At 42.0% G+C, this 13,563-nt stretch overlaps 1 protein-coding gene across 1 annotated transcript in view; it reads left to right on the top strand.

Moving 5' to 3' along the window:
* Positions 1 to 13,563, top strand: part of SCAPER (S-phase cyclin A associated protein in the ER) — a 98,988-nt gene that overhangs the window by 56,887 nt on the left and 28,538 nt on the right. Inside the window, exons 24-25 of the mRNA XM_088148389.1 lie at positions 4,641 to 4,756; positions 11,902 to 12,025. Of these exons, the coding sequence (XP_088004515.1) occupies positions 4,641 to 4,756; positions 11,902 to 12,025 (240 nt within the window). The remainder of the gene's footprint in view (positions 1 to 4,640; positions 4,757 to 11,901; positions 12,026 to 13,563) is intronic.

Consider the following 13,563-nt stretch of genomic DNA (forward strand, 5'->3'; position numbering starts at 1 on the left):
TTCAAATGGGGGGACTGCCGGCAGACAGTGTTTACCGCAGGGCAGAGACAGTCGGGAATGTAGGCCTCAGCGGGTGCAGAGTCCTGCTCAGTTATTTACATTAGAATCTGCACATTGTCAGATCTTTGGTGAGTGGCTTTCTGCCGCTACAGTAGTCCCATCGGTGTGGGTTTTTCTTTTACAGAGCAGCTTGGCTTCGAATGTTCCAGTCTAAAGCTTGAAGCAGAATTCTAACTTCAGGAGATGTTCTGAAATTGAGGTCTTGATAGAGCGTGTGCAGAGTGAGCCTCTGTGGGTCTCCTAATCCTGGCATGGGGAAGATGTCTTTTTCAGAAGCTTGAATCTGGGGGAAAAAAATAATTACACCAAGAGCTGGGTTCCCACTTGGGTGAAAGAGGAGACTTTGAGAACTTGTAGCTTCTCCCTTCATAGCGCAGAAGCAGTAGATGAGGAGGAGGTGTGCCCCTGGGCCAGGCTGTAGCACACTGGTAGAGGGCACCCATAACTTGTAGAAAGTCCAAATTTCAGCTCCAAGTATCTACTTCAGAGGGATCCGGTCTGAACTCTGAGATTTGAAATTGCTACAGTTGAGGGAGACAAACCTAGGCAATGTCAGCCGACAGTCCAGATTTAGAGAACATCATAGATTCCACTTCTGTTTAGCAGGAGGACCATCAATCATGGACTTTCCATGAGGAAACTTCTGGGTTCAGTCTCCAGTGTTTAGGGCAGATTGGGAAGAGCCCTTGCTGTTCAACTGGGAGAGGTGTTCCCAGGCAGGTTGACAGAATTCCCACGGGGTAGATGTGCATCTTTCTTTCACTTCAGAGCTTGGCTAAATCCAGCAAACGTGTGTTTCTGCTGTTCCCTGTTTACTCCTTAAATGAACCCAACTTTGCACTAGGGCTATATTTACAAGAGAAAATCCATGGAGAGCAGGATCTTGATCAAGGAGAACATGCACATTTGAGTTGGGACCCAAAAGGTGGGGCGCTTGGGTGTTCCTCTCCCTTCTACCTTTTTCTAGGAGCGAAACTTTCCCTCTAAGAAGATAAAGCAAAGATGCTTTAGCATAAAAATAGTCCAGGAAAAAAAAGAATCCCACAGTGTCACTGGGGACAGTTGGATCACTTTGGTAGCTCTTGAGCGGGATGTTGGCGCTCCTTTCTCCAGCAGGCAGCCAGACTGGAGAATCTGTCTTTGAACCAAATAAATCTCAGGCTTAAAAAAACTACTGTTCTGTGCCCTTTGCTTCTTTTAAGACCTCTGGCTTGACCACCAGGAGGAGCACTAGTGAAGCTGGTAGAGTCCTTGACAGCCTGAAGTCCCATTTTTGAGATTGGCCAGGAATATTTGGGCAGGGTCCCTTATTCACCCTCCCCTACCACAAGACGCATAATCTCAAGCCATTCCTCTACATGCAGACTGAGAAGGGGGTTCTATTAACTTCAGTGGGACTTAGCATAACCCTTTGAAGGAAAAGCTGTAGCAAAACAGTAGGACACCATCTTTGCCTGTACCGTAAAGGCTTCCTGTTCAGTTCTCAACATGTCCAAGTAAGGTTGGGATGTGAAGCCTCCTGTCTGAAGCCCCAGAATTGCTGCTGCTGCTGCTGCTGCCGCCGCTGCTGCCGCTGCTGCAACTATGAACCAGGCAGGCTGGTAAATTGAAAAAAGCCATTTCTTGTTTTCCTGCAAAGTATTTTTGGCTCCCTCCTGCCAGTGTCAGGCATGTATCTTGGGGTGGGCAAGGTGGAGGGAGGTGAATCAAAATTCTGCTCCTTTTTTTTTTGTTTAAGTTTGCCTATTTGTTTTATCCTTTGGGGAGAGGAAAAAAAGCATCTCTGAATATGCATCAGCCTCATTGCTTATTTTAAGCATCAAGGTAGACTTTTTTCCTTGGCACAGAAGCAAGATAATTAGTTTGGTGTGTATGTGAGGATGGGGGTGGTGGGGTTGTCTCTGGCTTTATTTACAACATCGCTAGTCTAGGATCCCTGCCAAGAATAATCTGAGTACCTTCTAGTCCTATGAGCGTGTCTTAGGAAAGGGGATGTGTTTTTCATTTAAAAAAAGATTCTGAAAAACCAGAGATGACTTTAAAGTGTTGCTTTGGATCCTTGTTTATCTGATGTTCATCTGTTTGCCCCTTTGGCTCTCAGTTTGCCTTTGTAAGTCATTGCTCATATAATTTAGGATACAATCCTAGGACACTTTCCTGGGAAGAAATCCCATTCAGTTCTGTAAGAGTCACTTCCAAGTAGACCGACCCAGCCTTGCTTCAAGCTGTGCAACTAAACAGTCCCAGCTACCAAGTCAACGTGTGTTGGAGCAGGGCAGATTGGTTGATGGAGTTCTTCTCCTGCTGCCCCTCTCAGATCTTCCTGCCCTCTCTCCACTCAGACTTATTTTGAAGACTTCTATTCACATCACGTTTTCATAGTAACTTACCAAATAAAACAGCATTCATCAGCAGAGACTCTAGGACAGTTTCTGTATAGGAAGACAGGGTTCTTGCTTGAAGGGCAAAGGATAAATCCTTAAAAGAAATTAACTCTCTCCTATGTATCAATAACACACTGCTTCTTCAGGTATGGATTGCTAAGTAGCCAAAATGACACCATCCACACAGGAGAACCTTAAGATGTGTACATAAAACAATGAGTCTGCTTGTTTGGAGTTTGAGGAGATGTAGTCCCAAGCCAGATGACTCTAGCTTGGGAAGGCTGCTGTGGGTAGCCAACTGAGGCTCATACAAACTCTGCGAAGAACTTTTTAGCCATAAGAACCTAAGAAGAGCCCTACCTAATCAAGCCAAGGGACCATCTAGTCCAGCCATCTGTGCCACAGTGAACAGGAAGATGCATCTAGGAAGCTCACAAGGAGAGAGATAGTCCTCTTCTAATGTTGCTGTCCAACAGTTGGTATTGAAGGTATGATACCTGTGATTCAGAAGGTATAATGCAGCCATCAAGATTAAAAGTCATTGATAGCCCAAGAAGTCCACATTTAAAGGTGGTGACCTAAATTGTGGTCATCGCCACATATGACAGCAGATATGGTCAATTGACTAATTAATAAAGTTAATTATTAATAAAGACAGAAAAGTATCTGTCTTTCCTTAGAATACCTGTTCTATTCTTCTGGGCTTTGTAATAGTATGTGGTTTACAAATGTATTAAAAAGCAAGTACAGATTTGTAGATAATATTAATCTGTTGAAGTGAATATGAACAATCAACTAAGAATTCTTGAAATATTCATCTTAATATGTTACATTTGTCCCCGTATCAAACATCTCTTTTGGAGCAGAGAGATGAAATAAATCAATGTTAATGAAATGTAAATCAGACAAGGATTCTTTGGAAAGCCATAATAGGATGAATCTTAATTAGGACGGATTAAATGCTAGAAAATAACAAGTTCTGAGAACTTAATCAGGTGGAAAAGTTCTGGAGAATTTGGAACCTTTGTTCACAACTTGAGATTTGGGCTGGTCCTCCTGTGGTGTAGTAACACCAGTGCATTTTGGAGATTGAGTTTTCTCAGGAACCAACATGGCTACAAATGTTTTTTTTTCCCCCTGTGTTCCACTGAACCCCACAGAACTCAATGGTGAATTTCAGACTGGATCATTGGCAGCTTAACATCTTGGCTCCCTCACTTTTGAATATTGTCCATCGCTAATGCTTTGCTGCTGCCGTGATGCTGACCTCTGCTGACCGTTCTCAGCATAGAACAGCCTCCTTCTGACAGGTTTCACCTGGGAAGTTGACCGGTTGAATTAGAAGGGTCACTGGAGGCAAGTTGGCAGCAAAATATCCCAGCATGGAGGATTCATGTTTCTGTTTCTCCCCATCCAAACCATCAGCCCTTTTCAGCTACTCTGTGTAGATATTTTTCCTCTGAAGATTTTTTGTTGCTGTTATTGTAGATCTGAAAACTACAGAAACCTGAATAATTAAGCCTTCTTTTAGTATATAAAAATACACTCTCACAATGATTAAGGAATACATTAACATGAATGTTACATAATGTGTTAATTTTAAGCATCAGTGTAATTGATTTTACTATGCCAATTATCACGTCAAAAAAACCCTCTTCTTCAACAAGTTATTGATTTGTTTTAGGGTGTTTATTAACTCCAAATAGTTGATATGTAATATGCTGGCCCATTTTCTAGGCTTCTTTTCATAATGTGAAAATAGAACATTGTGATCCTTCTATGAGAGGTGCTTTCTAAATTTTTTAAACAGATTTTAAGGGAAACCAGCACGCCACCCTCCAATCTCCCACAAATGTTAACTTAACAAATGTTAAATACCTATTAAGCTCTTAATATGCTTTTATATTCATTTGGTTTCCCCAACATGGCATGCTTTGCAGGTGAAGGACTATAACTCCCTGCCAGCATATTTGAAGGGCTTAAGGTTAAGATAGAGAGATCCTTTGAAGTGATCTGAGTAACCCTTTTTGTAATCAGCCATGCAGATGCCATGATCCAGCATTGAAGATGTGCTGATTCCCTCTTGCTCTGTTCCAGGAATGTGAGAATGGTAGCATTCAACCATGAATTGATGCACTTCCTCAAAGCAAGACCCAATTAATGGATACACTCTTTCTTTTGTGTCCTCCTGTCCAGAATGTGGCAGATCAGGTCGCATTCCACGTCGCTGGTGGGTTTTCCGCTCTGGAACAAGTCCTTCAAGTGGCGACAATGTCCAACAACTTGAACACCGTTTCAAGAATCCCTATGAAGTAAGTCTCCTGCTCTATTGCCATTTTTAGACCAGTCAATAAATTAAGTCATTTGTGGTCAGGATGACTTTTCTGGCTCCTGTTCTACCTGGCTATAGTCTTCATAGCTCTGCATCTGTTGGATGGTTTATAGAGATTTTCATGGCTGTGTCCTACTTCAGAAGTTCTATCAACAAGGCAGGACCTGGCTCAAAACAACATTTCCAAAGTCTGGGCGTGCATCTCTTCTTCTCAAGGAGATAACAAGGTGCTGTCTTCAACACAGCTAGACTGAAGCCCAAAATGAGTCAGTATTCTCTTACCCTAACCCACTTGGTAACGCCAGGTGGTCTCACCTTCTCAGGTTAGGCTAAAGAACCATCCCTTTTATGGAAGAACCCAAGGTGTGAAACACTCCCTTGCAGGAACAATGGAGGCGTTCTCTAAATAAAATCCATCTGTGGATCTGTACTGCTCCCCAGATTTAAGTTCATAAAAACAGAGTGGTGTGGGCGGTCCACAGAGTCCATATGACTCCTCCCCCAGGCGTTTTGCTGCTGTTACTGGGGGTTCCCCCTCCTGCTGACTCAGTGACAAAACCCAGAAATTAAGTGGAATGAAACTGGAAAACAACTGCGAGCAAAACAGGCACTTTGCAAAGTTTTCAGAACCATTCTGCTTCGGCAAGGATCTTCTGTGCTTGCACCTGCATGTTCAGGAGACCAGCCAAGGGCCTCTGAGCAGCCACACCATGCCTTCAAGAGACGCAGCAGCCTTTCCAAAAGTACGAATGCCCGCTAGAGTTTTCATTCCCCGTTTTTTCTTTTGGTAGAAAAAAGCTTGACTTCTCCTCCCCTCTAAAAAAGATCCCCAGGCCGAATCATTTGGCCTTGTCCCCTCCTGTGGTTTTTGTGGCCCTTGTACTCCTAGTGTAGTGGTTAAGGTGTTGGTCTAGGAGCATAGAGACCCAGGTTCTAGTCCCGCTTTAGCCACAGAAGCCCACTGGCAGACTTTGGGCCAGTCCTTCTCTTTCAGCCTAGCCTACCTCATAGGGTTGCTGTGGGAGAAAATGAGGAGGAGCGAGCGTGAGGTATGTTACCTTCAAGTCCTGAAGGAAAGGCAGAATATAGCATCTAATAAATCTACATTGGTAATACCAGCTAACGTAACAGGATATATTATTGCGGATTCCATAGATGATTCAAGCGTAAAGAATCTCCATGTTTAGGTCTAAACAAGCTTTGATGCCTGGAAAGTTCCCAAAGAGAACTTCTCTTCTCTTCTCTTCTCTTCTCTTCTCTTCTCTTCTCTTCTCTTCTCTTCTCTTCTCTTCTCTTCTCTTCTCTTCTCTTCTCTTCTCTTCTCTTCTCTTCTCTTCCCTTCCCTTCCCTTCCCTTCCCTTCCCTTCCCTAATCTCCTTGATCAGTAAAAATATAATCACCTGGACGATTCAGATAGAAAGGCAGTTCATCTAATCTGAGTGCCACCACACCACAGACCCCAGGGATTAACAGCTGCTTCTCTTTTGAATAGCTTAGGTAATGACCGTTTCCTTAGTTAATAATTGGATGGATTCCCAGGCCACGTCGTTCAGTTTTCAGCTGTCATTCTTTGGATGGCAAGTAGGTTTCTATACGCTTGGAAGGGAGGATGTGAGCCTGTTGGCCATCACCAGAAGCCCCAGGAGTACCAGAAGAGGGGCAGGTTACATCTATTAGGGCAGATCTCCTTCCTCTCCAGCTGTGTTGGACTATAATGGCCATCAGCTGGCCTGCCTGGGGATAATGGAGGTATAATCATGGTTCATCTGCTCAATCTCCTTAGATAGTTTGAGAGGTGAGCGCTGTTCCTCCTTTTCAAAGGCCAGAGATTGGAAAAGTGGGGGATTTGCTCCAAGCCCGGTTTGTCCAGCATGACTATAAAGCTGAACGCTGCTGAACTAACACATGGCCCCTTGTCCTCGCTTTCTGATCCTCCTGAACCGGCTGCAAGACGTCTCTGGGAAGTCTTCATGAGACCTCCCTCTGCCTTTTCTGTTGCTGCAGCCCAAATGGGAAACAAGTTAAAGTCTTTTTCCTTCCCGCCATAGAATCTGCAAACGCATTCCCAACACCTGTCGCTCTTTTTTACTCAACCAGAAGAAATGCAGGGATCCTGGGATATCAGTTGGAGCGTTTTGAATAGGTCAGGAGCGAGCCCTGAAAGACAAAAACAAGGAACTGAAAAAAGGAAGCTGCTAACACCCCTTTCAGATTGTCCAAATAGAGAGCCCTTTGTGTGAGCGCAGAATCTCTGCACAGCCTTTTGGCGGCAATCCTGGCTGCAGGTTTAGGACAAGCATACAATTAATCATAGCTGAACGTTGGCAGAGACCAGTTTTGTGACTTCTAAAAAGCTAATCAGAACTTAACCCTAAAAGGCAGGATCCTGAATCCTTCCAGGAAAAACCTGCATGGTTCTCCTGGCCAGCACACCAAATTTTATATCACCCAAGTTATTGCAACCGCACAGTGTGATCGATTTTCAGGTTAACCACGACTAGTTCACAGTGTAGAATCTGGTCCTCTGTAGACCTCAATAACTATGAGAAACAGGTTGGGGAAGCACGGAGAAGTGAAAACGCTGTGTGCTGCTAGCAATCACAAACTCTTTTTTCTCCAGTTGTTTCCCTACATTAGTTTTGTGCCTTCCGATAAAGAAATGTTTAGCAATCTGTTAGTTTAGGAAAAAACAGAAGTGGTTCGGTATAGCAATCAAACAAATGTGTTTCTTTGTAATTCATATCCCATGTTTCCTTCAGGAGCTGATTGTGATCCCCAGAACACCCCTGTATGGTAGGTTACATTGAAAACATTGAGTTTTATTGCAGAGCAAATATTCAAACGTAGGTTCCTCTAGCTGCAACCCCGTACTCTAAATTCTGTGCCATGCGGTCCTTTGTAACTCTGATGGATCAAAGCATCTCCCTTCCGTGCTGCTGTTCTGTAGATGGATTATTTCTTTCCTTAGATATCTTTATTTAAAAAAAAAAATCAACAGACACTTTTGAAAAATGGTTTTCAAAAGATATAGGCAAAGGCTAAACTTCTCACCCTTACAGACACATCACTTGAAGGCAAGAACATCTCTGTGCAATATAACAAAACTGGCAGATTTATAAACTCTCTCCAACAAGTGGCTTCGAATAAAAGCCAAGCGGAGGCTCTGCAAAGCAACTTTTCAGGCACAAATTAGATTTGCCATCAGGGGTGTCCGCAGAGCGTGGTCAAAAAAGCGAAGATGGGGGCTGCTTTGCAAACATGTTCCACCACTCAGCTCTGCTTTTCTGTTCATGAGATAATTTCTTCTTGCCAAATAATGTGATACGCGTAAACCTGGTGTGGTTTGGCCTTCCAATCATTTCGTTGCAGCCCCTGTTATAGAAAAAATAAGCCGTTTTATTGGGATTTATGATCAGTGCAAAGTTGTCCAGTTGAAGGCTGTGCCGTCAGCTCCTAAAGCTGATTAGGGGTGCTAAAGCTTGGTTTAATTCAGTAGCAATCCTCAAGCAATCATGGTAGGTTTAGGTACTACCATAACCTTTTTTTATTCTAGGTATCTGGGTGGGGTGATGTTGGGAGGAAGTTTCTGAATAATAAGTAATAACAGTTCCCATTAGCCAGCAAAATTGCAAAGGGAATTTTGTAAGTGGGTATGTTACAAGTAAAAACAATAAACCTGCTTGAAAACATAAACCATTTGATGCTTGTCTCGGAAACCTTGAAAAAAGCGGTGACAGTTGACAGCTGTTGGGGTTTTTTAATAAGATTAAAATAAAGAAATTAGTTTTGCTGACTTAAATCTGCCGTTTAACACATTCAACCTCCTGGGGCCTGCTCCAGTCCTGACATTTGCAAATCTGAATTTTTAAAAACAGTATAACTGAACCTGTGCCAGGAATGCTTCTAAATACTTTCTAATTATAGCCAACTGTAGTTAACAAGCTTGTATCGCCCTTCCTCCCTTGCTGCAGCCAGCACCCCACCCCACCCCACCCCAAATTCTCAAGTCCCACCATGTTGCTGTGAAAAATAAGTGGCATCAATTTATTCACTGTTTATGTGGATTTTTTTCTGTCTACTGATCGTCAAATGTTGAAGATCTCCCCAAGTCCTGACATTATAATTCCCTGAGGGAAGAATCAGTGGAAAACCATGAAGTCAGAAATGTTGTCTCATCAAATTCTCACTGGAGAATCATTTTGAAAGTCTTAAGTATCCTCTGCGTTCTGGAATAAACACTTAGATCAGCTGATGTTTTAAAAGCACATAATAAAACATCAGATAAACAGTCGGAGCTTAATTCTTGATTTTAAAAAGGTAGACATAATTTGTTTTAAGTGTTATTTATCTGTTTTAAATTTATATGTATGTTTCGTCGAGAGAAGCGCGTGTTTATTAGCAAATGTTGTAGCTTGATTTTCTCTGATTGGCTGAAAATAAACTATTCCAGACCCAATTATTGATTATATGCAGGACATATTGATGTCAATTCAGCTCCAGGGCATCAAGGAGAACACTTATATAATTATTATATTGAATGATTACTGCAGCAACAACTTACTACTCATTGAGCATTTTTAATAAATATTTTATGTATTTCTCAACTTCCAAGCTGAAACTCTCTAGTGTTATATACAAATCAAATTATTGTGTGTGTGTGTGTGTGTGTGTGTGTGTGTTTATTTATTTATTTAGAAATCCAAGTCAACCTACTAATATATTGGAAAAAAATCATTATAAAAAGCATTCCAAGCCTAAAGGGCAAAGTCTTCCTCCAGTGGACCCTCTTCTCTGCTGGTAGGGCTGGCAGTTGGCCCAGATGTCTGGTGATAGCACCGTCTCTGCCAACAGCAGAGTGGGGGCCAACACCTCAAAGGCAATACCCAGTAGCAAAACTCATAATTTGGTGAAACAAAGAAGGTGATTCTTCCTACAAAATTCTTGATGGATAATTCTCTTAAAGGTAAACAAGGTTGGTGCTTGTTGGAAGCTGTTAGAGATGCAAAATATTATTTAACCATCCCCCTTGCTGATTCACAAGCTCCAAATAGGCTACAATATCCTATAATCCCATAAACAAAGAGACAAATTTCCTTAATCCCCAGTGAGATTAAAACAGAGACTCCAGGACCCCTTTTGTCTGGCTACAAAAAGTCATCCCAACAAGCAGGAATTTGGCAGTGAGTTACTTAGTCCTCCCATTTGTTTTTTAATTCAAAAGCAGTCCTCAAGCTTACTTATCCCTGGAACCACTGTACATGCTTGATGGACAAGTATTACGCTTGACAATGCGTGAGTTTGGAACTGGCACGGAGTCCCAAGTGTGAACCGTGATGCTACGTAGCACAGGAAAATTAAGGATAAAGGATGAGGATGCTAGGAGAAACCTTCCCTTCCCTTCCCTTCCCTTCCCTTCCCTTCCCTTCCCTTCCCTTCCCTTCCCTTCCCTTCCCTTCCCTTCCCTTCCCTTCCCTTCCCTTCCCTTCCCTTCCCTTCCCTTCCCTTCCCTTCCCTTCCCTTCCCTTCCCAGATTCTTGTATGTTTGGTGCTCTCAGTCTTCAAGGTCAGGAACGTCAAGAGAATGAGACAGGAGCTATAAGACTATGGACCACCATCAGCCACCGTCCTATACATTACATTTGCCTTTTCAGCCGAAGAAGCTGATGGCACTTTTTACATCATCAAGTTCCCACCCAGCTCTCTGAGAATTATAGTAGGAAGAGAGCTGTGTTAGTCTCTAATGGCAAAAAATCAAGAATCTGGTAGCACTTTTTCCAACTAACAAATTTTATTAAAAGTCATAAGCTTTCATGAGCTGAAAGCTTATGCCTTTAATAAAACATGCAGTATTCGTCGGAAAAGGTGCTACCAGATTCCTGATTTTCTGAGAATTATGGGCACTATCGGCTACTCCATCTGGAGACAGCTGGTTAGAAAGTATTTCATAAAGTATATGTGAAAGCAAAAATTAAGTTTGCAGAAGGACTGCATGGTTGACAAGCTGATGTCATTGTGCTTGACTGCCATCTGACTCCTGGTGAAGTCCCACAGAAGTGCATCCTTGCAGAAGACAAATAGCGTGGTTTTCTTGGTTTTCTTTCCATGCTCTTAAGAAGTGTAAATGGGTCCCCAAGGATTACAGTGGAAGGAAGCACTCTTGGTTTCTGTATAAGGAGCTCTGCTTCCCTGTTTCCTCTTTCCTTACACGAGGCATTCTCCCACCTTATTTGTAAATGTGGTTTTCCCTCCTGAACTATTCCCAACCGGGTGTCATCGATTAGGCAGAAAAAGTGATTTTTATCTCTCAGTGTCCCTGATGATCTTTGTAAGGAGGTTAGCCAGTGATAGCTCTCTGTCTAATACTAGATTTCTTATAAACATTCTTAAATGTGGACGGGAAATAATTACTTTGATGGAGGTCCCAAAGTGTTTGTTAATATAGTTTAGCAAATATTCCTTTCTGGATGGACGTTCACACTTTATTCAGAAATACAGACAAGTTGTTTGAGAAACTTCAGCATTTAAACTCTGTGTTTTAATATGATGCATACAATTTGGTGATCCTACAACCAGTGTGGGTTGGGGTAATACTTGCCAGAGAAAATCAAGCTGAAAATAGGCCCAGGGTAGACGTTGAACCTTCTGTAATAGTTTTAAAGAATAAAGGGTTGTTTAGGCAACCAAATGTTAAGATGGCTTCTTTTCCTGATCATCAATTACCTTTATCCCATTCCAGTTATCTGTAATTGATAAATGAGTCAACGTAGAGCCATACAAAACAGACAATCCCCTTTGCGACTCATTGTGATCTTATGGACCTACCAAGCACACAGTTGATTTATACCAGCAATCCCCAGTGCCTAGGACCTGCCAACTCCCAGAATTTCTAGCCAATATTTCCAACATATTTTAATTGTTTTTTTTTAATTTGGAATCATAATTTTTTGGAATATTAAGGGTTGGGTTTTTTCCCTGTCTGCCTTTCTCCTGTCTCTAACTCAACTTGGTTTTCATCTCAGCCATACTGTAAATATCACAGCAACAAAGCATTTTCATATTACAGATATATTATCTTGCCTGAATTTTTTTCCCTTAATATGATTAAAATTTCATTTTATCCCCTAGATCACTCTGTAGTACGATAAGCGCCTATCATCTGGCCTGCAATAACTGTGTGGAAAATTGCACCTATGTTCTGTTCAGCAACAAGATTATTTTTTTAACGGATCTATTGATGCACCAGTTAATGGTAGGTAAAAAAATTCAAGTTTAAATTAACGCTATTAACATCCTAGTGCTGGAGAATCATATGGGGGAACAAAACCATTGTTAAACCATTTAACCATTGTTAAACCATTAAACAATGTGATGCAGTTGTTTAAATCTGGGCTTAAAGTGAGTTTGGGATTTAACCTGCCTTGGAAGAAGATGCAGCCTCCCAAAAAATTTGGTCTCCAGCTTTGGATGTTGTTATCCTGGGATGTTTCTGAGCATCCAGTTGGGGGCAGTGGTGAAAATCCTATTCATGCAATTAGTGTTTTGTGCAGTTATGAGCTGGTAGAACTTGACCATTGTCCCTGGGGCTTGTAGTCCAAATAAAAATATGCCCATCCAGAAAAAAACCCCGAGAGGGAACCACTTTTTCCTCTAATGCTTCTCCCCATTCCCTCTGGAAGATTCTCTTCTTCCACCCCAAATCTTCTCCCCTCTCCAGTCCTTCACTTCTGGACGGCAGGGGTTTGAGGAAGGCTCCAGTAGATAATACATTATACAGATGTATTCTTCTAAATCAGCTCCAGGAGATTTCCGCAATGTCTCCTTTGGCCCTTTAATTCTCAGGAGCTTACCTGCTTGTAGTGGAAGTGACAGTGGATATAAGCTACTCTGTGGTTCATTTTTTGTGAAAAATTAAATGGATTTCTACATCTCCCTACTTTAGAGTACTTAAAGTACCAGCCCAGGGGAAAAACAAGAGAAGGAAGGAGTCTTGGGGCAGACATCAAGCAAGAGGCTCTGATGGTTCTCTAGTATCTAATGCCAGCTCTGAAAAAGGATATGTGGATAAAAGACCTTAAATCCAACTTACATCCACTACTTACCTCCCCAAAATATCCTTTCCTCACCATTGCTTTTTTTCCCAGTTGGGCTCAGTTCCAGGATCAGACCCCAAACAGGGAGAAAGTGACCTTATAGAGGCGATATTGGTAAATGTTAAGTGGGCAGAGATGAGCTGCAAATCAACCATCCTCTGATTTTTATATGATTCACACTGATTCTAGGTTAGAGCAGTCTGGCGTTCTACAGGGTGCTGTTCTCAAAAGCTAAAATTTCATACCTTAATGCACCTCTGAGCAGGTTTTGCAAATCAAATTTACCAAACAGATAGGTTTTAATGGGGAAAAAAAACTTTTCCCTTCATTTTAGCTGACATTAAATATTTCATCAGGAACTCATTTTTAATTCATAGTGACCTGCTCATCATGAGATATTTAGTCTGGAATTGCTACTTATAAATGGTGGGGGGGTGTTTTCAAGAGGCCAGTGGTTGGTTAATTGAAAAGTTGTGTACGTGCCGTAAATAATTCACACTACCCTGTTTGAGCCAAAGAACCATAGGGCAATTGATAAACACTTAAGTGGGGTCCTCCAGGGGCATACCATGTAGCTAGACAAATGGAACCTGAACACGGCTTGTACATTCTGCTTCTCAGTGGTCTCATGGCCACTGTTTCTTTCCAGTTTGTTCCCCCAAGGAATTTGGGTATACAAAATACCCTCTAGAACTCT

This window comes from Python bivittatus, unplaced genomic scaffold, assembly GCF_059951505.1.
Source record: "Python bivittatus isolate LINGU-HERP-01145 unplaced genomic scaffold, Pbiv_v1 ctg000530_np1212, whole genome shotgun sequence".
Taxonomy (NCBI): domain Eukaryota; kingdom Metazoa; phylum Chordata; class Lepidosauria; order Squamata; family Pythonidae; genus Python; species Python bivittatus.